The sequence below is a fragment of the Panthera uncia genome, chromosome C2 (genome assembly GCF_023721935.1).
Source record: "Panthera uncia isolate 11264 chromosome C2, Puncia_PCG_1.0, whole genome shotgun sequence".
Taxonomy (NCBI): Eukaryota; Metazoa; Chordata; class Mammalia; order Carnivora; family Felidae; genus Panthera; species Panthera uncia.
This window is the reverse complement of record NC_064810.1, coordinates 4172007-4194941: the sequence shown is the minus strand read 5'-3', so window position 1 is coordinate 4194941 and position 22935 is coordinate 4172007. Positions and strand designations below refer to the sequence as shown.

The window sequence follows — 22935 nt, the reverse complement described above, 5'->3', positions numbered from 1 at the left end:
CAGTTTTATTTCTGAGAGGGGATGAGGAACCCCTAAATCCTCCCCTAGAACAACAGCCTTCGCAGCCCCCGCAGGGGAGTATCGGTCCCCCCGCCCATTCGTTCGTGCAGCCAAAGTCTAGGGGGCACCTGCCACGTGCCCGGTGCCAGCCTGGGGCGGGGACTCAGCAGTGCAGAAGGCACAGTACCTGCTGTCATGAGGTGACGGGTGACAAGTAAACAGAGAGCGACTTTGTAGGTGCCCCTCCCTGGGGATCCCTCCTCACGTGAGGTCTCCAGGTCAGTGGGACTGACCGACCCCTCATAGGAGGGTCTTCCCTGCCTCTTTCCAGCCCAAGCCCAGGTGTCAGTTCTGGCTCCGACAACACCCGGGGGCCAGGCCCCCCTCGCCCCCTAAAGGAGCTGCCCCCAGGCTTGGCTTTCTGAGCACCCCCTCCATGAGAAAGGAGGAGGGGGAGCTTCAGAGACAGAGAAAGGCTGGCCCCGAGCCTCCCGTCACACCTTGCTTCTCTGAACTCCGAAGTTTAAAACAAAAATGAAAAAGAACAGAAAGCAAGACAGAAACGGGGGGGCCTCCTCCCCGGGGGTCCCTGGCAGCTGGGAAGGAAGTGTGGGGAGAACCCTCTGTCTGCCGGCACCGAGCCCAGGGCCTTCTCCTCGGCCGGAGCAGCCCTTCCCGCCCTGGGGTCTGGCGCCCGGGAAGGGGGTGGCAAGAAGGAGAAAATGACAAGGCCGGCACCGGCTTTCACTCTTGGAGCCACGTTGCGCCTGGCCCGGTGCTGCGCCTTTGCATGAACCCTCAGCCCTCTAACACCCTCACGGGGTGTCACAATGAAGGGATGTGGCCAGCTCACCCACACAGCTAGTCCGGCCCCCAGGTCCCGGTGCCGGACGCCTCCTCCATGCTGAGCGACACCAGAACTAATCCTGGTTTCTAATGATGTATCCCGAAATCTGACCGTGAAGTTTATCTTCAAGAGAGAGCACTGCCGCTTGCTTTTCTCTGATTCTCCTTGCTTTGACTCAGTCGCCGCCTCCCGGAAGTAGAGCCTAAGACAGGACCTTGTGCGGAGATTTGCAGGGAGGGGTTCCCAGGGAGCAGGTGTAGGGTCTGGGTGGGTGCAGCCAACCCCACGCGGGCCACTGGACTCCCTAGGGAGCTGGGCAAGAACGTGCACATCAGAGAGGTGAGAGAAGAGCAAAGCTGTCACAGCCGGCACACGTCACAGGTTGCCTCAAGGGGCTTAACTCTGTGCTCCCCCCCAGGTTGTGTGTATGCTTGGGAGCAGGGCGGGTGCGGGCAGGTGCAGGCAGGTGCATACCTGGGAGCGGGCGGGTGCAGGCGGGTGCAGGCGGGTGCAAGCAGGTTCGTATCTGGGAGCAGGGCAGGTGCGGGCGGGTGCAGGCGGGTGCAGGCAGGTGCATACCTGGGAGCAGGGCGGGTGTGGGCAGGTGCAGGCAGGTGCAGGTGGGTTCAGGCAGGTGCATACCTGGGAGCGGGCGGGTGCAGGCGGGTGCAGGCGGGTGCAAGCAGGTTCGTATCTGGGAGCAGGGCGGGTGCGGGCGGGTGCAGGCGGGTGCAGGCAGGTGCATACCTGGGAGCAGGGCGGGTGCAGGGCAGGTGCAGGCGGGTGCATACCTGGGAGCAGGGTGGGTGCGGGCAGGTGCAGGTGGGTGCATACCTGGGAGCAGGGCGGGTGCAGGGCGGGTACAGGCGGGTGCAGGCTGGCGGCCACGCTGCAGCTTCAGAGAGACCCCTTGTGTGGCTGGAGGGCGAGGTAAGCCCAGGCAGCGCAGGTGGTGGGACGCGGCTCCCGTGTCTTCCGCTCGCACCCGTGTCTTCCTACCTGGGACTGGGTGCCATCCTCCAACTCCTGGTTTTGCCTGGGTTTGAACTCCACCACTTAGCAGCTGGTGGCCTCTGGTGAGCGCCTCACTTCCCTGCAGTTCTGCATCCCGGTCTGTGAATCACGAACCCCGCAGGCACAGGGTGGCGGTGAAAATCCGTGCCTTAGCCTGCAGGGCACACAGACGGAACGCTGAAAGTGAGAGGGTTCTGGGTCCTGGGCCTGGTGGCCGTCAGTCCCGAACCTGGGACTCTGGCTTTGGCTGACGACCGTGCCTCCTCACGTCCTTGCCTTCCGTCCACGCCGCCTGCTCTCCCTGCCTGTGTAAACATCCATCAGGTCACCCACAGAGAGATGGGACGAGGCCGGGGGTTTAGGAAGAAGGCAGGTGCGGTAAATAAACACACTTGCGCCCAGTGTCTCAAGGACGGAGGGGCTGGGCTGAGCGGAAGGAGTCCAGCTGGGCGAGGCACGTGAGCGGACTTCCCAAAGCCCAGCCGGTTCACCTGGAGACCCCAGGCCGTCCCCACTCTGTGACCTTCCTCAGTCTGTCTTCACAAATTACCCACATTCAGCAGCTTAAAACCACCGAGATGTGCCCTCTCACAGCCTGGAGGCCAGAAGGTCCAGATAGAGGCATCAGTGGGGCTGGTGCCTCTGGACATTCTGAGGAGGGACCTAGGCCTCTCCCAGCTCCTGGTGGCTCCTTGAGGTCCTTGGCATGCTCGGCTTGGGGCCACATTAGTCTAGACCCACCTCCGTCTACACTGGTCTCTCCCTTCTCCCCGGATCTGTGTCTCCAGTCTCCCTCTGCCTCCTCTGACCTGTGGCTCGGTTTAGTCCCACGTCCAGGTCTTACAAATACTCTTTCTCCAAATAAGGTCACGTTCGCTCTTCCAAGGACACCATTCAACCTACTGCAGCCACTTTGTTCCCGGAAGGATGGGCCGTGTAGGTCATAGCGGGGAAGGGTTTGTGACGGGGAGTGGCCCGGGGTGGGTCTGAGTCCTGACTTAGACCAGTAGCTGACCCACCCTCCCCCCACTTTAATCTGTTTTCTTCTTTTTTTTTCTTTCAGTAAGCTCTCTGCCCAAAGTGGGGCTTGAACTCACGATCCCAAGATCAAAAGTCAAGTGCTCTATTGACTGGGCCAGCCGGGGGCCCTGGCACTTAATTTCTTGGCTTGGAAAGTCCAACAGGGTCCTAGCACACAAGGCTGCTGTACAAGGGAGACAAGAGCCTGGGAGCAGCACTGGGGAGGCCGGGAGGCCGACTATTTCTAACAGTGCTGACTTTATGTGATCATCAGCTATGGACGTTCAAGGGCGAGAGACCAAACACCCACCTTTTCCAGACGAGTCTGGGCGAGAACCAGTGAGGGCCGGGCAGAGATTAGCTTCCAGAGGGCCTGAGAGATACCACCTCCCATCTCTTCCTGCCTGATGGTCTCCTGTCTGGTCCTCAGCCACAAGTGACACGGAGCCCACCTCTCTAGAGGAACGTTCGACCCCCTCTGTGGAAATGCGGAGTTATGCCCAGAGGCTCACATTGTCTTTGCCAGTAACTCAGGACTTAAAATTTATAGAAATATTTTGCAGGGGACAAGCCTACAGCATACAGGACAATCTCTCTCTCTTTTTTAAAAATTTGTAATGTTTATTATTTATTTTTGAGAGAGAGAGAGAGAAACAGAGCGTGAGCAGGGGAGGGGAAGAAAGAGAGGGAGACACAGAATCCGAAGCGGGCTCCAGGCTCCGAGCTGTCAGCACAGAGCCCGACGCGGGGCTCGAACCCACGCACCGTGAGATCATGACCTGAGCCGAAGCTGGCTGCTTAACCGACTGAGCCACCCAGGAGTCCCAGGACGGTATCTCTTAATAGGCCAATAAAGAAATGACATACTCCAAACTAGTGATAGATTGATTACCCTACTGGTCCAAGCAAAGGGGACAGAAACAAAGTCCAAATTTAGTTGAGGTTGCTTTCTACAAGTTGGTTCTTGGAAGAGTCGATCCAGTTAGCCCACCAGGAGCTGATGTCCAGCCACCGGCACAGAGCAGAAGTCCCCTGATACCAGAGCATGGCGCTGGGGACCAGAGCAGCGGGGGGAGGCGGGCAAGACAGCCCCTCTGGAGGGGCCACTGCACGGCCTTCACCCCTGCCAGCAAAGAGGGGCCTTGCTGCTCTAGAAGCCAGTGCTCCCAGGTCTGCAGAGAGCTTTCGAGCTCAGCAAAGGGTAGCCTTGCCCAGACGGAACACTCTCAGTGGGTCCTCACAAACTCTCGCTATTTGAAGTTTCAATGTCCGCTGCGTCTGCACACCTGTCCATATATTCTTATCCGTAAGTCCCCAGTGGCGCCCGTCAGCTGCTGAGCGACTGCTTAGTGACAACAGATGTCAAGGATGACGTCCTAACACAGCTTCCTCTATGTAAGTAAACGCACCCTTAGATCTAAATAGCTTCCCGTAACTCGTAAACAGGTGGCTTTAAAAGCATAATAAACCAATACATGACAGGAAGTTCTCTGCCCCTGTCCCCACGCCCCGGGGGCCGCCGAGACCCCAGCTGTGAGCTGCACCTGTTTACTGCGGCGGCCTCTCCTGCGGACTGAGGCCTTGCTGGGCTGCCAGTCTCCCCTGTGTCTGTGGGTTGTGTGGGCTTGGGCGAGGGGGGGCTGGCAAAGGTCCAGCCTGGGAGGGGACCGCCTGGGGACAATGGGCCACTCTGCCAACTTGTGTCTTTGCGGAGCTCGTGAAGGAGACGGGAGGTGCTGAGCAGCGGGGAACCCACCCACCAGCTCGGACTGAATGACAGCTAATGCCTAAGGCCCACGGTTCTTGGCCGTGCCCGAGGCACAGTCTGTTTCCTTTTTTTTCTTTTCCTGACAATGTGCAAAAAAAGAAATGAATCTCGTCCAGCGACAGCCACCGCCATCCGGCACAGCAGCAGGGCACATGATGTATCCCCCAGACCGGCAGGTGGGACGGCAGGACCCAGTTTAGCTCACCAAGAAGTTCAACTTGCCGACGCTGAACCTTCAGCAGCCAGGAGGAAGCAGGGGCCCACGGAAGGCAAAGGTAAGTCACGTAGAGGGACCTTCAGGAAGGGTGCGTTCCAGCCGCCGGCCAGAGGCGAGCACCCCAACCGCAGCCATAAACCTGCAAGCGTGGTCTAACCCCAACAGTACGGCTGGTGCCCCGCAGTCCCCCAGGCACCTCTGACATGCACCAGGGGCGCCCGGTCTCTGGGGCAGCAAGTATGGGGGCTTCTTTTCCAGGTGCTGGGGTCTCCCTCCTGGGAGCTCTCCCTGCAACTATTATCACTGTGACCATTGCTGACCCACCCCACTCCCCACCCCACCCCTGCTCAGCAGCCCAGGGCCTGGCTCCTGTCCTCCCTCTGGCCAGGAGCTCCCACCCTGGGTACATTCTCCCTGCTCAGTGAGACGCCTCCTCCCCCGCCAGACATCCCACATCAGCAGAAGCAAATCCTGCGCGGGACAAGAACACAGGGACCTCCCAGAGGCACACGCACCTCCCGTCTGCAGCCCAGCATCAGGAGAGGCACAAATTCTGCCCCAAATTCCCAAGGATGATGATGGGACTCCGATCACAGGCCAAGCCCGTGAAGTCCGGTCTGCCTCTTCCGGGGCCCGAGAGCGGCCTGTACAGCCAGTACGAGCAGAAGGTGAGCCCCCGCACTGACCTCATCGGCTCCCTGCGGACCCTGGGTGTGGAGCGGGACCTGGCCCCGGCCACCATCGCTGTCATCGGGGACCAGAGCTGGGGCAGGAGCTCCTGCGGGAAGCTCTGTCGGGGTCGCCCTCCCCAGAGGCAGTGGTAGGCAGAGCTGGGCCGGCTCTGCTCTCCCCGCGGGCCACAAAGCATCCTGGGGGTACCAGGCGTTTCAGACATTGGCCCCGGGAGGCTTAGGTCTACGGGCATGGCCTGGGCTGCCCCCAGGTCTCTGACCCCCTTTCGCATCCTTAGCCGTCGCTGGGCCTGTGTCCGTCGGGGCCCGGAACCTGACGGCCCAGCCCTGACTCCAGACCTTGTCCAGTGGTCTGTGGCAGGCATGTCTTTGATGACACCGAGCTTGTAAGTCTCAGGTGCCGTGTGAAGTCGTTCCGAAGAATTTTCTCAGTGTTTGGAAAAAGCGATTAGCCAGGGTCATAGTGTGATAAGACACGATGTTTTCCTTAAAAAAAAAAAAGTGATTTTGTACGTCTACGATTTAATAAAATAAAGGAAAAAAGGGAGGAAGGAGATAGTACCCTCCTCGTGGGTTGGGGGAGGCTCAGTCCTGGTCCCTTCTCTTGGTCCCATCTCCTGCCAGTGCTGTCAGAGGCCAGACCCAACCAGAACCCAGGGTTTGGGCACCACCGACGCCGTCTTGCCCGGGCCACCCCCCGCCCTGGGCACAAAGGAGGGTGTGGGGACCCCAGTGGGCTGCCCAGATCCTGCACAGCCCCCAACAGCAGCTGCCTCGACAGATGCCCCGGCCTGGGCTCCCTCCAGGTCACTGGCAGCCCAGTCCTTGATCCCAGGGGGTCCTGTGGGATCCCGGTCAGCCCGGCGGAACACCGGATGCACCAGAGAGGAAGGATCCGGGGCAGTCGTCCCTCTGCTCTGCCGCGGGGTCGGCATTTTGGGGAGAGGGGGCAACATGGTGGAGGGTCTGGTTGCCGGTGGCAGGCATGTGACCCCTGGGCATGTCCCCAGGCTGGAGGAGACGATAAACGCCCTTATAGGGCCAGCAATACAAAGGATACATCAGTGCTCAGGACTCAGCGACAGGAACGCCCGGCCCCAAGAAGCCCAGGGCGATTCCAGCCTTTCTGAGCTCCGGCTGTGCAAACTGCCCACTGAGAATTCCCTTGAACCCCCTCCTTCGGACGTCCAGACTCTTGCCCTGGCTCTTGCTGCCTTCTCCCTGCACCCACCGTCCGCAACTGTGAGGGGGCTTGGAGACGCATGGATCCCCCTGCTCCCCACATTTCCATCTGTCCCCTTTCCTCAGCCGCCACCTGGACAAATGCAGGTCCTGTGGCCAAAGCCCGAGGCCTGTCTCCAGCCCGGGAGTCCTGGGGGCCCTCAGACACTGAGCCGCGACTCTGGCTCGTGTGGCGGACAGAGCAGCACCGTGGGGACGTGGCCACGGTCGGCCTGGAGACACTCCGCTGCCGATGCCTCTGTCCCCAGGCCTGTGCTCCTTTGTGCCCGCCCAGTCCAGGCGGCCCCATCACCTCCCAGCCCTGGACAGGGACAGAAATTTTAGTCCAGGACTCTGGGGACACTGGGGCAGCTCCCTTGGGGGGTGAGAGGACAGGGCACCTGCGAACTTGGAATGTTTGGAAAACTGCTCAGGACCTGTGACCTGGTGCTGAGAGAATCGGCTTCCTCCGGCCGGTCCTCAGGACCGTCCGTCGTCAGGACCCCTCCCAGGTAGGAAGGAGATCCTTGAAGGTGGGAGGCACGGGGTTTCTGCAGGTGAGGCTCTGATGGCTGCTCCCTCACTGTCCTGGCTCCTCCTCTGCTGCCTGGTCCCCACCAAGTGTTTCGGTCTCCACCGGGGAGCCCGCTGCCTCTTCCTTCCAGGCTTTTCCATGTGTTGGTCCTCCTCTGAGAAAGGCCCCCGCGGGACTCCCGGCTGTCCTGGTCACCGCTGTCCTGGGGCACTGCTCTGGAGATGATGAAAGCGGGCCCTGTGGGACGCGGGGCTCCATGTGACCGGTAACACAGCGTCCGGGGTCGAGGCCTTTCCGTGGCTTCCCGCGCTCAGCTAACTGAGAATCCGTGTCTGCAGGCCTCGAATGGCTGAGCAGAGAGACCCCCTCCAGAATGGAGAAGTCCTGCCCCCAGTCCTTGTGTTCACCCCCAAATATGGATGACCACCCCACAAGGCTGCTGGACAGAGAAGGATCTTCCAGGCCAGATTTTCCAGGACTCACTTCCTGTTCCTGGGTGGATCGGCGGCTAATTCCAAGAGGAGAAGGAAGAGGGACGCCGGGAGGTGTTGAGGACTGAGGACACCCACGGGGACAAGACGAGGTGACTGGGGAGCATCGTCCTTATGTCTCCACGCTTGAGCTGGTAACCAATGACCTCTGTCCTTGTCTTGTCCTTGGCTCGCGTGCCCCACGTATCTGATTTCTGCCATCGATACCCTCCCCTCACCTAGATCATCCTGGACATCATCTCGTTTCAAGATCGTCCCCTAGCCCCTGGCCCCTCAGTGTGACCTCCTCTGCTGGAGGCTTGCAGAAATGGCTGGGGAAAAACACCCAGACCTGCTGAGTCAGAATCTGGACTTGAACCGAGCTCCAAAATGGGTCGTGTGCACTCGAGTTTGAGAAACCAGGCTCAGAGCAGAGCCAGCTATACGACTTAGGGGCTCAGAGCAAAATAAAACAGCAAGACCCCTCGTTCGAAATGACTTAGACTCTCAAGATAGTGAAAGCAGACAGCAAACCAGGAGGGGACCCTTCCGAACACGGGGCTCCGCGGGATTAGTCCTGGTTCTGAGTGTGTGCGCACAAAATATCCTCGTTGGTCCCTTTTCTGGTTTTGAAAAACAACCCGGGGGAAGACTCCCGTTTTTTCCAGCTCACCTACGGGGCTTGCTCCCAAGAGCACGTCATGGCATGTCTGGTGCCCCCTTGGGCCTGAGGCCACTTGGACATCACTGTGAGTAGCAGCCGAGCCAAGTGCGTGCAGAGCCGGGCAGCTGGGAGGGGGTGACAGAAGTGAGGTGGGTGGGGGGACTTTCTTAGCTCTGTCTATATCTCCTCCCTCCGGCCTCGAGATTTGCTTTGCAAAGCTCTCGTGGAGAACCCCAGGGCCCAAATCTGCCTGTCACTTCTCCACTACCACGCCTGTCCTTCGCCCCTGCACCGAGACTTGGCTTGCAGATGTGATGGGAGGTCCCTGCCGATGGCACTGAGGGGCCATCTTTACTGACACTTGGGTCTCTGTTACCAAGTGTGCACGCCGTCGGACTTGTGGCCCAGGGACCCTATCCTTTGGCCATCCTCTAGAACAGGAACTGTCCTGCCCACGGACAAGGCTCAAGTCCAGTTCAAGGATAAATTTTTTTTCATTTTTTGAGCACTATTATAGATTGTTTCTGTCATATCTATGACATAACTGTTTTTTTAAAAACTTTTAGGACAATCGGCGGCTTATAGAACCCGGACACAAGTAGACCTTCCCGCCCACGCAGGTTAAAGGTCGCCATCGGTTCCACAGTAAGGAGGAATCTGAGACACAGGATGGAATCACTGAGTATTTTTAAAGTTTATTTGCCTGTTTTGAGAGAGAGCTGAGGAGAGGGAGAGAGAGAGTCCCGAGCAAGCTTCGGGCTGTCAGCACAGAGCCTGACGCAGGGCTCGAACCCACAAACCACGGGATCATGACCTGAGCTGAAATCAAGACTGGGCCACCTAACCAACTGAGCCGCCCAGATGCCCATCACTGTATATGATTTACGTGTAGGCTGGGGTACATATTCGGTATCCCCTAAATTAGATGCCGTTCTCAAAAAGTCCTTTGAACCTCCAGTGAAGACTCTATAGAAATAATCTACTTGCAAAAATGAACGTAAGGGAAGAAATAATCTTGCTTTCCTTCTGCTTCCTTTTCTCCATCCCTTCCTTCCATACCTCTTACCCCCCAAGAGACAGTGCAGGGGGATTCCTACAAAACGTTCCAGGACCTAAGAGAAGTGGCAGGTGGTGTTAAACAGGGACACGGGTACTACGGACATGGTGTGTCTGCTTACGTGATCTTGTTCGGCCGAGGGGTCCCACTCCTGAGTTCCTCTGCCGTCCCTCTGGCAGACCCTGGGGTGGCCGGGGGTTGACCCTGGGAGGTCCCCTCTTCTCAGGGGTCTGCTTAGCTCCAGACTGACTGCTGGCCTTCCGATCGGCCCCCCCTTTCCAACAGACAGGAAGCAGGCAGATGGGCTTTTCCTTAAGTATCGGGAAGTAGAGGGGTGTCTACGCCGCCCAGAAACACGCTGTGCTAAACACACAATTGACTGTGTGTGTTCGTAGTGTGCGTTTATGTGTGTGTGTTGGTACGTGCTTTTGTGTACGTGTTAGCGTGTGTGTGTCTGTGTTTATCTTCTCATAAAAGTAGTATATACCTGTGTGCGTTATCTGTTTGCTGCATAACAAATTATCCCGAACCTGGTGACTTCGAAGACAGAATTTGTTCTCTCCCACAGTGTGAGAGTCAGCAACTGCAGGGTCTTGGCTGGGGGGCTGTGGCTCAGGGTCCCTGGGGAGCCGTGGTTGAGGTATTGTCGGCGTCTGCATCGGCTGAAGGCTCGACTGTGGCTGGTGAGCTGCTCTTCACGTGGCCGTGAGCGGAAGGCCTCAGTGCCTTACTTTGTGGACCTCTCCGTCGGTCCCTGGTGTCCTCAGGACGGGGCTGCCAGCCTCCCCCAGAGCGAGCCATGCAAGAGAAGGCAAGAGGCAGTCACGACACATTTACTGCTAGTCCCACACGGTCACTTCTGCCATATCTATCTTTAGACAGAAGTCCCTATGTCCGGTTCGCGCTCAAGGTTTCACCTTTTGGAGGGAAGAGTGTAGAAGAATTTGTGGGTGTATTTTAAGCCACTGCCACGGTCACTGGCAAATATCAAGAAGGGTAAAGAAAGAGAACAGCATCCCTCTGTAACCCCACCATGAACGTATCGGTATGTTTTCCTCCAGGCTTTCGGAAGGTGAATATCTATGCTACCTCTGTGTTTGATGGCCACACTAGTGGCCTCAGAGACCACTCCCCAGGCTTCTGTGAAGTGTTTTCTAAGCACCAGAGACATTTGGAGCCTCCTACCACTGCTTTTTCTCGGATGGGTCATTAATCTGAAGGCTGGCTTTCCCGTCTCTGGGCCTCCACAGCCCAGAACACCATAGCTGGCCTTGGAGTTAGCATCAGCCATGAGCTCATCAGGCTGGAGATCACCTCCCTGAGGTTCTGGATCTGACCCTCACTGATCTTCCCAGCATCACCAGTGTGGCCGTGGGAAACCAGCCCCAGGACATCAGACTGCAGGCAAGTCTTTCTAGAACTTGGGAATGGGCCAAGCTGAAGTTCAGGAGACTTCTAGGTTTCTGCGGGCAGCAGCAGGGCTTCTGGTGTGCCTCCCCTGCCCTTGCGCTGAGTGGTTGGGGAGGAGACTGGGGTAGCAGTGCCCAGGGCACGGGGCAGAGCTATTAGGACACAGGTTAGAGGCTATCACTCCCCAACACTCTCCAGTGTGGTTCCATGTCCATCATCATTAAAGCTTCCAATGGCCAGGACGCCTGGGTGGCTCAGTCAGTTAAGCGTTTGACTCTTGATTTTGCCTCAGGTCATGATCTTGCGGTTGGTGAGTTCAAGCCCTGTGTCGGGCTCAGAGCTGACACCAAGAGCCTGCTTGAGATTCTCTCTCTCCCTCTTTCTCTCTGCCCCTCCCCCACTTGTGCTCTCCCCCTCAAAATAAAGAAATTAACTTACAAATAAAAGCATCCAGCGGCTGATGTGCTCTGGCCCCACTCGCTCATTGGCCACACCCATCACTGTGCCCCACCCCTCATCCACTCCAGCCACACCTGAATCCTTAGTGGTCCTCGAACCTACCAGAAGGTCCTTGTATCTTCTCTTCCCTCTCTCTGAAACGTTCTCCCTGCCCAGCTTTGACGTGGCACGTTCTCTATTTCCCTCAAAGTTCTGACAAATGCCACCTTCTCCGGGATGCCCGATACCCTGGACCTGGTCCTTGTGTCTGTTGTCTACATTACCTCCTGGGGCACAAACCCCTGAGGGATAGTGCCTGTGTGCGTAATAGTGAATCTCCAGACCCTGGAATGGACCTAATGCCTATGAATGCCCGTAACTGATGCATGACTAGAAGGTGATCTTTATGGGGTCTCTCTCTGCTGGCAGACATTCTGGGGAGCAGTTACCACTCCCCAAGACCCTGTCAAAATGCATGGGAAGATATGTGTTTCATATAGTGGTCTCTACCCCAAGCCTACTTCATCCCCAGGGACGTCGGCAATGGCAACGTCTGAGACATTTATGGTCGTTACAACCTGGGAAAGAAGGTTTGCTACTGGCATCCTGTGAGTGGAGACCAGAAATGGAGCTAGATTTTCTATAATGCACCCGATGGCCCCTGCCACAAAGAACCATCCATCCCAAATTGTCCATGGTGCTGAGGTGGAGAACACTGGATGGTCTGTTCACTCACAGACATCAGACCGCGTGCTACGCATGGGGGTAGCAGGGGGAATAAAGACCAACGAGAAGATGCCTTTTAACTGAAGGACAGTTCACGTTAAAATTCACTTCCCGAAGTCGACTATAACTTTCCTCGGTGAAGTTTTCCCATGGTTAGGACTTAATTTGGCCTGTTTATATTTGTCGTCTTTATCTGGCCCCGGCACTTAATTGTTTATATGATGCTAGCTTGTGCTTATGTGATGCAAATTTCCTACTTGTGGCTGTGCAGTATTATCTTTTGTGTGCAGCTTAACATAATTTTATGGGACATCATGAGAGCTAAAGCACATGTCAATTGGAGCAACTATTTTATTTCATTATTTTTTTAAATTTTTTAATGTTTATTTTTATTTGAGAAAGAGAGAGCACAAGTGGGGGAGGGCCAGAGAGAGGGACACAGAATCCGAGGCAGGCTCCAGGCTCCGAGCTGTCAGCACAGAGCCCGATGTGGGGCTCAAACTCATGAGCCGTGAGATCATGGCCTGAGCTGAAGTCAGACGCTTCACTGACTGAGACCCCCCCCGGGAGCCCCTGTAGCAAACTATTTTTAAAAATATGTCCCTAGATGTCAGCCTTTCCTTGTTTGTTTGTATTGTCTGTGGGCAAAAACATTATTGAAATTTGGTGTGTGAGGCTTATCTGCTCATATCTCTCTCTGCAGATTCTAAGAAATTTTATTGGATTTCTCTAATTTGAGTGACCCCTTCCAAGAACAGACTCCAGAAAAAGTAATATTAGGAATGAGCGCATGTAGAGACATTTATTGACATCAGATCCTATCACAGCAGGCACAGAGCACCTATGGCTTGGGGACCTCTGCGGGACTGCATGGGGACACTGAGATGGCACATGACATGTCACAAAGGCACCCCTGGGCTTTTGGGGCAAATACAACACGTATACAAACACTGTCATAGAAGGCACAGTCTTAGAAGCATCACAGGAGAGATTTAGAAAAGGAGAGGTCTCGTCTGGCTATAGGAGGCAGAGTCCTCGGGAAAGAAGAAATACCAGTGGTGGGTTAAAAAAAAAAAAAAGTTTAACATTTATTTATTTTTGGGAGAGAGAGCCAGAAAGAGGGAGACAGAGAATTCAAAGCAGTTTCGGTGCAGGGACTTCCTGACGCTCAAACTCAAGAACCAAGAGATCATGACCTGAGCCAAAATCAAGAGTCAGAGGCTTGACCGACTGAGTCACCAGGCGCCCCACCAGTGGTGGGTTTTGAAGAAAAGTAGGAAATCAACAGAGAACATAGTAAAAGCAGATGGGCAGGGCTTCCTGTTGGCCAAGCCAACGCCCAGGAGTATGAAAACCAGGTCATGGTCTCAGTTACCGGTTTTCCACCATCACACCTGTCTGGCCGTATTGTTGGATGCCCAGAGATGTACTCTTCCTTTGTGTGCTTTTTTTCTTTTTTTTTTGTCATCAGATCAAGGCACTCATACATCCAGGGGCAACAGACCATCAACTTGGTGGTGGTCCCCTGTAACGTGGACATTGCCAGCACAGAGGCACTGAGCGTGGCTCGGGAGGTGGACCCCGTTGGAGACAGGGCCAGAGGTAAGAAGAAAGAACCTAGCTTCCAGAAGACGGGTAAGAAGGGGGAGACTTCTTATATATTTAGAAGGTCCCTTAATGCAGCACCGTTAGAGACAAGAGCTCTTCCCAGGAGAAGCTCCATGGGCTCAGGATGCATTCACACCCTGTGGATGGGTATCTCCACTCACAGGGTTAGAGGCGTGGCCAGAATTTGGGGGCTCCTCACCCTTCTTCCTCTGCCCCTCATTTGTATTCACAAACCATCCTGGATGGGGTGGGGGCGAGAACTACCTTATCTGCTATCCCACAATGGTCTGGAAAGGAGAAAGTGACTGGCCCTTCAGATCTGCCTTGCTACAGGTAAAGTTCTTGGGACCCATTGATGCATGGAAAGCACCTTTATAAGGTCTCAGCGAACATTCTACTGGGCCGATGTTGGAACAAGAGGGCCTGCAGAATGTATATTCAAGCAGAATTCGTAGGCAGCTGGGGTCTCCTAAATTTCTTAAAAAAAAAAAAATAGTCACCCTGGAAGGCATGAGAGGGAACTTGGTTTAAGAGCACACACTGTCTCGTTTGAGTCCTTGTTCTACCACTTTCTGGCTACATATCCTTGGGTTATATATTTAACCTCTCCTGGCCTCGGTCTCCTCATCCATGAAACGGTACTCCCAGTAAGTACCTATGTGCTGGCTTGTTGGAAGGATTCCATGAAGAAATACTGTACACAATGCTACTTAGGTCTGTGTGCATAGTATTTTCTCAACAAACGGTTGCTGCTATGTTTTTTAATTTGCAATATTACCATTCAACATCCCTTCTCCACCAACCATCCCACCTACCCGTCGAGTTGACCTTCCTGGAACTTTGCAGGTCATTTCCCTTGACTGAATGCACACTCATCATATAACCACCTTTCCCGTTTCTTCCCACATAGATGCCTGGTTTTCCAGTAAGGACAGAAATAAACAGTAGGGGCAAACCCCTCAAGTATAACGTTTCACCACGCGCTGGACCACGCTTGCGGCCTATTAGCTGTTGACTTCTCCAAGCATCACAAACGCACTGAGCCAGAGAGAACACTCAGGCTTTGGGTCATCAGTCATCATAGGTCAACCTTCTTTCTCTCCTCTCAATCCTAAGTCGTGAAGGGTGTTTTACTGATGGCCACAGTAGGTAATATCATCGGTCTGGGAGGGAGATCTATCTGGATATCAAAATCTTTGTAGAAGCGGGGTGGGGTGGGGCACTTGGGACTTAATGGACGAGTACAGAGTTTTAGGTCTGCAAGATGAAAAAAATTCTGGTGGGATGGTCACACAACAATGAGAGTACAATTTAAAGTCGCTACGGCGGTAACGTGTATGTGATGCCTATTTCACCACAATTTTTTAAAACGCACGTAAGTTTCAAAACCAGGGTAACTGAAGGTGGAGTGAAGGCAGGAGAATCATACTTTCATTAGCTGAATGATTCTCTTGTACGCATGAGTGATGTGTGTTTTACCACAATTTTTTTAATAGGAAGCTAAATGGATTATCTATACAGTACTTCCAAAAGGGTGAAAACGAACAAATTTGGTGACTAATAGAGTAGTGGTTTATATAATACCAAGTTACAAAAAGAGCTGTGAGTCAGTATATTTGCAAACTCTCCACCAGACTGGTTCCCCACCCGTCCATTGCTAACTGCACACTGTCTACACAGCCAGCTCCAGCTCGACTCCTGTCACCACCATGGCACAGCGATGGCACTTGTTAGGGTCACCGGTGCCCTCCATGCTGACAAACATGTGGTCACTTCTCTGTCCCCATCTTTCTCGACCTCAGCCAACATGGCTGACCGTATTCCCTCCTTCCTGAAATCTTTCCTTCCTTTGCTGTAGCACACAGCCTGCTGGTTTCTGTCTCACCATTCTCCCTCGGTCTCCTCCTTCACTGGCCACTGGAGGTCACATTCTTAGTGTCCTGGTCTGGTTGCTTCTTCAGTTCTCTGATCCCTAAAGTCGGAAAGCCAAAACTTTGCTCTGAGATCCTCCCTCCGTCAACACGTGCTCTTTAGGCAAGCTTATCAGGTGAGCTCATCTCTATCAGCTGGCAACTCCCAGATCTAAATTTGTGATCCTTCCCTTTCCCTAGACTTGACATTTCCAGTTGGATGTCTGTCAAAGGTCTCCAATCTAGTGCGACCAAAACATAGCTCCTGATACCCCACCCTGCCTCAGTCCTCCTCCCTCCCAAGGCTTCTCCCCCTATTCCCAGCACCACATCTGCCTGCCCAGTTCTAGAACTAAATCTAAGAGTCACACTTGATTCCTCCTTCCCCTGCTTCCATTTCTAATTCACCTAGAGTCCAGATGACTCTGTCCCCAAAACCAAGACCACATCTGTCCACCACGCTCCATCACCACGTAGGCCAGGCCCCCTTCCTCTCTTGCCTGGACTACTCAAGCATCCTCCTGCTGGCCTCCTGGCTCTCACCTTGCCCTAAGTACACCCTCCACTGACCTTTGAACAGGTAAATGAAGTCACGCCCTTCCTCTGCTTCTACCCTAATGCGTCCACGCCACGTACACAAACCCTAGGCTCCTTTCCTGGACGACAAACCCTCCTGTGACCTGGCTCCATCCGCCTCTGTGCGCATGGTTCCCTTCCACTCTGCCTTTCCCACCACCCTTCAGTGTAGCTGTGAGCCCGAGGGCCTGGGATGCTCTTTCTCCTTCCTCACAGGGCTGGGTGTGCAGATCTCAGCCCGAACCCTACTCTCCCAGAGGCCTTCTGTCCACTCAGCCCAGCACCGCACCACCCACCCCCACCTGCACTCATTTGCCGACACATGACCGGATGTCACTTCTCTGCGTAACGCTTCTCAATAGCGTTACTCTCAAGGTATGTTTCTTTATTTCTCGCAAATCACAAGACTAATGTATCTGGGTTTTACCCGCTGGAAGGTGACGGGGTAGTCACACAACAGGGACTCTGCAGTCTGGTTCACTGCCGCTTCCTCAACTAAAGTAGCGTGCTTAATAAGCATCTTTCAATTCCATATGAATGTGCAAGGTATGCAGGAAGGAGTTAATTTAAAAAGAGAAAAAAACACCCTAAAGCATCTAAAAACAGGTGACCGTTCCCTTCTCTGTGGCGCAGTAGTTGGGATATTAGATGATGCTTAAAGCCCACTGCAGGGCTCGAACTCCCAAAGGGTGAGATCCTGACCTGAGCTGGGATCCGGAGTCTGTGGCTCATCCAACCAAGCCACCCAGGCACCCCCTAGCGTGAATTCTGATAGCAAGTCTCACTCTTTATTATCTTCCCACTTTTTCTCAGGATAAAGGACAGGGATGTAGGCATTCCTGAATGATTGCTGGCTCCCAGGAAGGGCTTCCCCAGGTTTACTGCCTCCTCTCCCACTGGAGGGTCCTCTCCTTTCCTTTGGGAAGTGCGGGCATACATTCAGAGATGTGTCGGCTCTGTTAGTAACAGGAAGGACAACTTCTGCCAATAGGAAGGTAAAACAGAGAGACAGACATTCAGCTGCTTAGAGGCCAGGAAGGTTTCAGGAAATGATAGGCCAGATGGCCAGACTTAACCACAAATTAAAAACAAGGACGAAAATAGCAGAAGATGACGTTCGGTTCCCAACATAAACAAACAAACAAACAGAAACATGCAGTGGCCATTTGATGCCCCAAGAATCGAAAGAAATACTCAGAATTCAAAGCTTTCGATCCAATCCAAGTGGGAGGGTATGTGGGGGCAGCGGGGAGACAGGGAGGCCGGGAGGACAATGTCAATGGAGGCACCCACAGGAGGAGGGCAGCGTGATTCTGTGACAGGAGACACCTGAGAGGGGCACCGACCTTCTGCACAGCAGGGACTGAGCCCTTGCGGGCAATCCGGTGGGCGTCGGTCAGTAATGATGATGCGTGCTGCCTGGTGTCTGGAACCCAGCAGGTGCCCGGGAACGTTTGTTCGATAAATCCCACAAGGCAGTTAATGAATTGCATAGCGAAAGAACAATAAACACGCAGATAAGAGAGGTGGCGATGGAACGCACCGAGAGGGTGTCAGGCGCGGGGCCATCGCAACAGAAGGCTTCTCTGGTCCTGGCCAAAGAAGGATCCCAGAGCCTCGCAGCCTTCAAGTATATTTGAGGAGAAAACGGAACATTCCACTGCCTTTCGCTAACCATCTCACAGGAATCCCGACCAAAGCAGATGTAGCAGGCAAGGCACCGAAAAAGTTGTCATGAGTGTGGTGTGGAATATCACGTCCCGTCTTGAGAAGGGTTACGGGATAGCAACGTGTGGAGCCGGCAGGAGATCAGATCACGAACAAGCTGACGTTGGCGGAGGCAACGAAGGAAGAAATGTTCTTCCAGACACATCGGTATTTCAGGTGACATTCTTCAGGACGGTCCTAGAACAGAACTCCGTGGGAGCCAGCCCTGCCTTCCGGAACCGGCCAAGGTAAGGTTACCAAGTGATATAGATAAAATTATACAAGTTTTATAGTCATGCCAGGTCTGGGGTGGGGCCCAAGAATTTATGTTTCTATCAAGTTCCCAGTTGAGGCCAATGTTACTGGTGCAGGGACCACACTTTGAAACCACCACTCAAGGTCTTTGGGAAAGTCAAGGCTTGGATGAGCAAATGCATTGAAGTGGTCGGTCATCGTGCGTCCGGTTGTAAATCCTGAGGGCCCAGGTGCTGGGGACTCACCGCTGACGTGAGAAGCATTCAGAACGGTGTCGGAAAAATGAGCCCCAGCGATCCTCCCTGAGTTCACGTAAATAACAAATATTCTGCAGCCAGACTGCCTGGTGTGTGGCCTTGGGCAAGCCACGTAACCTCTCTGGGCCTTTACCATCAATCGTTTTCTGATGAAATACATTCACATTTGTAAAGCCCTTAGAACTGTGCCGTCACTTAGAAAACAGCATGCACATTTTTTAAAATTTAATTTTATTGGGGTAAGAACACTTAACATGGGGTCTACCCTCTTAACAAAAATTGTTTAATATTTATTTATTTTGGGGAGACAGAGTGCAAGCAGGGGAGGGGCAGAGAGAGACAGAGATACAGAATCTGAGGCAGTCACAGAGCCCGACGCGGGGCTCGAACCCCCAAAGCGCAGGATCATGACCTGGGCTGAAGTCAGACGCTTAACCGGCTGGGCCACCCAGGCGCCCCTTAACAAATTTTTAAGTGCGCAATACAGTCTTGTTAACTACAGGCACGATGTCGTATGGCCACGTCTAGACCTATTCATCTTGCATAACTGAAATGTCACACCTGTTGATTAGCAACTGCCTGTTTCCCCTCCCCCAACATCTGGCAACCCTCATTCTACCTCCTGGTTCAGTGAGTTTGGCTTGTTTAAATGGCTTGCGTAAGTGGGATCGTCCAGTCTTCGTCCTTCTGTAGCTGGCTTATTTCACTCAGCCCACCGTCCTCAAGGTCCATCGATGCTGTCACATGCTGCAGAATCTCCTTTGTAAAAGCCCAATCCTATTCCTTTGTGTGTATTTTCTTTATCCATTCATCCACCTGTGGGCATTTAGGTTGTTTCCACATCTTCTGATGGGGCCAGCATCCTCAAAGGAGTGCTAATATCTCTTTGAGATCCTGATTTAAACTACTTTGGATAAATACCCAGAAGTGGGATTGCCGGATCATACGGCTGCTCCATATTTCAATTTTTTGAGGAACATCTCTATGGCTTTCCACGGCGGCTGCATTATTTGGCATTGCCACCGACAGTGTACAGGGGTTCTCATTTTCCCACCTCCTTGCTCACACTTGTGTGGTTTGTTTTAAATGTTGATATTTATTTATTTTTGAGAGAGGGTCAGGGGCAGAGGGAGCGCGAGAGAGAATCCCAGGCCAGCTCCACACCGTCAGCACAGAGCCCAGCGTAGGGCTCGATCCCACGAACCATGAGGTCGTGACCCATCGGCCATTTGTATGTCTTCTTTGAAGAAATCTCTATTCAAGTATTGGGCCCAGTTTTGATTAGGTTTTTAGGATTTTATTGGTGTCATCATTGTTAAATTGTGGGAGCTCTTTAAGTATTTTGGGAACTAGCCCCTTATCAGTTATATGGTTTGCACATATCTTCTCCCATTCTGTAGGTTGCTTTTGCCTTTGTTCGTTGTCTCCAGTGCTGTGGAGAAGCTTTTCCACTTCCACTAAGCTGTAGTCCAGCTTATCTGTTTTTGCTTTGGTGGCCAGTGCTTTTGGTATCATACCCATGAAATAATTTCTAAGACCAATATCGTGAAGATTTCAGCCTATGTTTTCTTCTAGGAGTTTTACCATCTCAGGTCTTGCATTCAAGCCTTTAATCAATTTTCAGCTGGCTTTTGTGTATAGTGTAAGTTGCATTCTTTTGCATGTAGATCTCCAGTTTTCCATCATCATTTGGTGAAGAGACTATCCTTTCCCCGTGGTATATTCTTGGACCTACCCCCCCCCCCCCCCCCCCCCCCCGCCATCAAAAACCAGCTAACTGCATGTGTGTGGGTTTATTTCTGGGCTCACTGTTCTGATCCATTGGTCTGAATGTCCACCTTTATATAGTACCATAGTGTTTTAATTACTGTAGATTTGTCCAATCTGTTTGAAATCAAGAAGTATAATGCCTTCAGCTTTATTCTTCTTTATCAAGATTGATTTGGCTATTTGGAGGTAATTCTGTATTACAAGAAATAAAATACTAGTTTGGGCAAGTCACATAACCTCTACGAAGTTAAGTTTGTTTTGTTTTCCTGTAGATAAAACAGGTGACATACCTCATGAATTTATTGGGATGGTAAAGAGAAAATAAATTTCGCCTTCCTAACACCATGCTTGCTTAGGTTTGGGCTCACTCTGTAATTAGCAACTGTCGCCCTAATGCACTACCTGGCTTTTCTGAAGGCATGTGTCATCCTGGGGAGGTGAGCTTACCGACCCCCTTATAAAGCCCAGAATTGGCAAAATGATCACTCACATAGGTTGTTGGCCTTAGAAATAAAATAGTTATTTCTCCAGCAAAAATGAATTTATTTGGGAATGACAGAGAATTGCAATTTGGGGGGTAAAAAGCCATGGCAAAACCATAGGCAAGTCCCACAAACAAAGGAGAAGAATTTTATTTTATACAGAAGAAGGAGAAAGTTGGGTTGTTTTGAACTCAGTCCATCGGAGAAAAGCACGCGTTCAGGGTGCTGACGGCTTTTCCCTGGCTGAGCTGCAGGGGGTGGTTGGTCGCTTGTAGGGGATGCCGTGCACGTCTCTTCCTGTTGGGGCCTACAGTTGATGATTCAGTTGAGGAGTCCTCTGCCGGGTCTGTAAGGGACACTTCTTGGACAGTGGTATGGCGGGAGAGCTCCCCCTTCTGGCTTCCCGACTCCCTTGCAGCAAGGTTTCCCTGAGCATTAACACCAGGGTCCCTCGTGAATGCCCTTGTGCTCCGTCTTGTTTCCGAGCTCTCCTGGGAGGAAGGAAAGGCCACGGTGCCCCGTCTGGCAGGAAGACTTACCCATGGGCTCACGTTGCCTTGTCAGTGTGAGTCGACGGGTTGAGTTTCAATGGGTTGAGTTGCAAGTTGCAAAAGTTACAGCTTACCCAAGGCACTCCGTCCTGAGGTGGTTGAGACACCCCATTGAGCTGCCCACACAAGCCAAGAAACAAGCACGTTCTGGAAACCAAATCGCTCGTGGCCAGGGGCTCACAGGGGAGCTTCCGAAACTGGAAGTAACAACTGCCTAATGTCGAAACAAAGAGCCGATCAATCTGGGAAGCAAGAAGGGAAGGAAGAAAACTATAAACCATTTAGGAGGGCAAAAGGAATGAACACTGACTCAGCAAATGTATCCTTTTAACAGGTTCACACTTTGTCGACCTTGACAGTGAAACAGCCAGTTATTTTCCCAGCCTGTCAGACAAAAGCAACGAATTCTTCTGAGCCAGGAAACACGTACTCCCAAGAACATTGAGTTGGAAGAAAGAAGCCAGTGGTTCTCCAACTGCAATGTGCACAAGAATCACCTGGGGGCGCCTGGGTGGCTCGGTCGGTTAAGCGTCCGACTTCGGCTCAGGTCATGATCTCACAGTCTGTGAGTTCGAGCCCCGCGTCGGGCTCTGTGCTGACCGCTCGGAGCCTGGAGCCTGTTTCGGATTCTGTGTCTCCCTCTCTCTCTGCTCTTCCCCTGCTCATGCTCTGTCTCTGTCACTCAAAAATTAGTAAACATTGAAAAAATTAAAAAAAAAGAATCACCTGGAAAGTTTATTTAAATTCAGATTCCTGGGTCCCAATCCAAGTTTCTGGGTCAATAAATCAGGGGGATGAGGGGGCAATGAGTTTGCCCCTCTAACTTCCCAGGTGATCCAGGGAACATACCTTGAGGAGCCCCAACTCTAGTGGGATTCCCCTCAGTTCACAGAAGAGGGCTTCGAAAGACGTATCCCTGTCTAAAAGACACAACCTTGTCAAACTGACAAAAACCTTGGTGTTTTGCAAAAAGACGTTGCATTTTGATAGCCGTTTTTGATAGTACATTTCACAATATTTAAATCGTCTACATTCAAACTTTAATTTTACATTTGTGATATTTTAAGTTAATTTTTAAAAATTCATAACGATTATGATAATGATGATTTGAAGGATCAGGAAACAATTTCATACATTTCCGACTATAGATTCAAACTGCCCCCCCCCCCCCCCCCCAAAGCACCTGTGAGACCTTATGACTTCCTGGTGTCATCCAAAGTCATCCGCATTTTACGAGGCCTCGGTACGCTAATCCACAAACTCCCTCTAGACCCCAACACACTCCTCCCGCCTGGCTCGGGGACCTCATTCGCCGAGGCAGAAGCTGGGCCCGCTGGGCACTCAGGCATCCGTGTCCACCTGCACGGGCTGCGGAGGCGGTGAGCTGGGTGTGCCCTGGGACCCTCCACCACTGACTCGCTCTGTGACGGTATCTGGCAATTAGCCTCTCTGAGCCTTAGATTCCTCTCTTGTAAAACAGAGAAGCAACCAAGCCACGTGCTTTGTCCTGCAGTTGGGGGCGGGGTGCTTAACTGAGATGTGGAGGGTGCTTGGCCCAAAGACAACCCTCTGTGGTGCCTCTCTGTGTCCTTCCTTCTCCTCCCCTTCATTATCATCGCCATCGTTGATTGGTTAGGACTGTACCCCGCCTGCCACCAATATCCAGGCCACATCCCCTACCAAAGGGCCGTTTATCAGTTTATAACACTCAAATGATCACTGACAGAGCATTTTCGTAAA

The 22935-nt window shown here is 53.0% G+C and overlaps 2 protein-coding genes across 2 annotated transcripts; both read left to right on the top strand.

Annotated features, from left to right (window-relative positions):
- Positions 1 to 5333: 5333 nt before the first annotated feature.
- On the top strand, positions 5334 to 6027 carry LOC125920715 (interferon-induced GTP-binding protein Mx1-like). The gene has a single exon (XM_049627834.1). It carries the CDS (start codon positions 5439 to 5441, stop codon positions 5688 to 5690), a length of 252 nt encoding a protein of 83 aa, XP_049483791.1. The 5' UTR covers positions 5334 to 5438; the 3' UTR covers positions 5691 to 6027.
- Positions 5790 to 21861, top strand: LOC125921204 (interferon-induced GTP-binding protein Mx2-like). Its single transcript, XM_049628632.1, is given in 8 exon segments — positions 5790 to 5919; positions 10756 to 10818; positions 10821 to 10913; positions 10985 to 10994; positions 13557 to 13714; positions 17891 to 17970; positions 17972 to 18128; positions 21530 to 21861. Coding segments are annotated over 7 exon segments (624 nt in total). The 3' UTR covers positions 18062 to 18128; positions 21530 to 21861.
- Positions 21862 to 22935: the final 1074 nt, after the last annotated feature.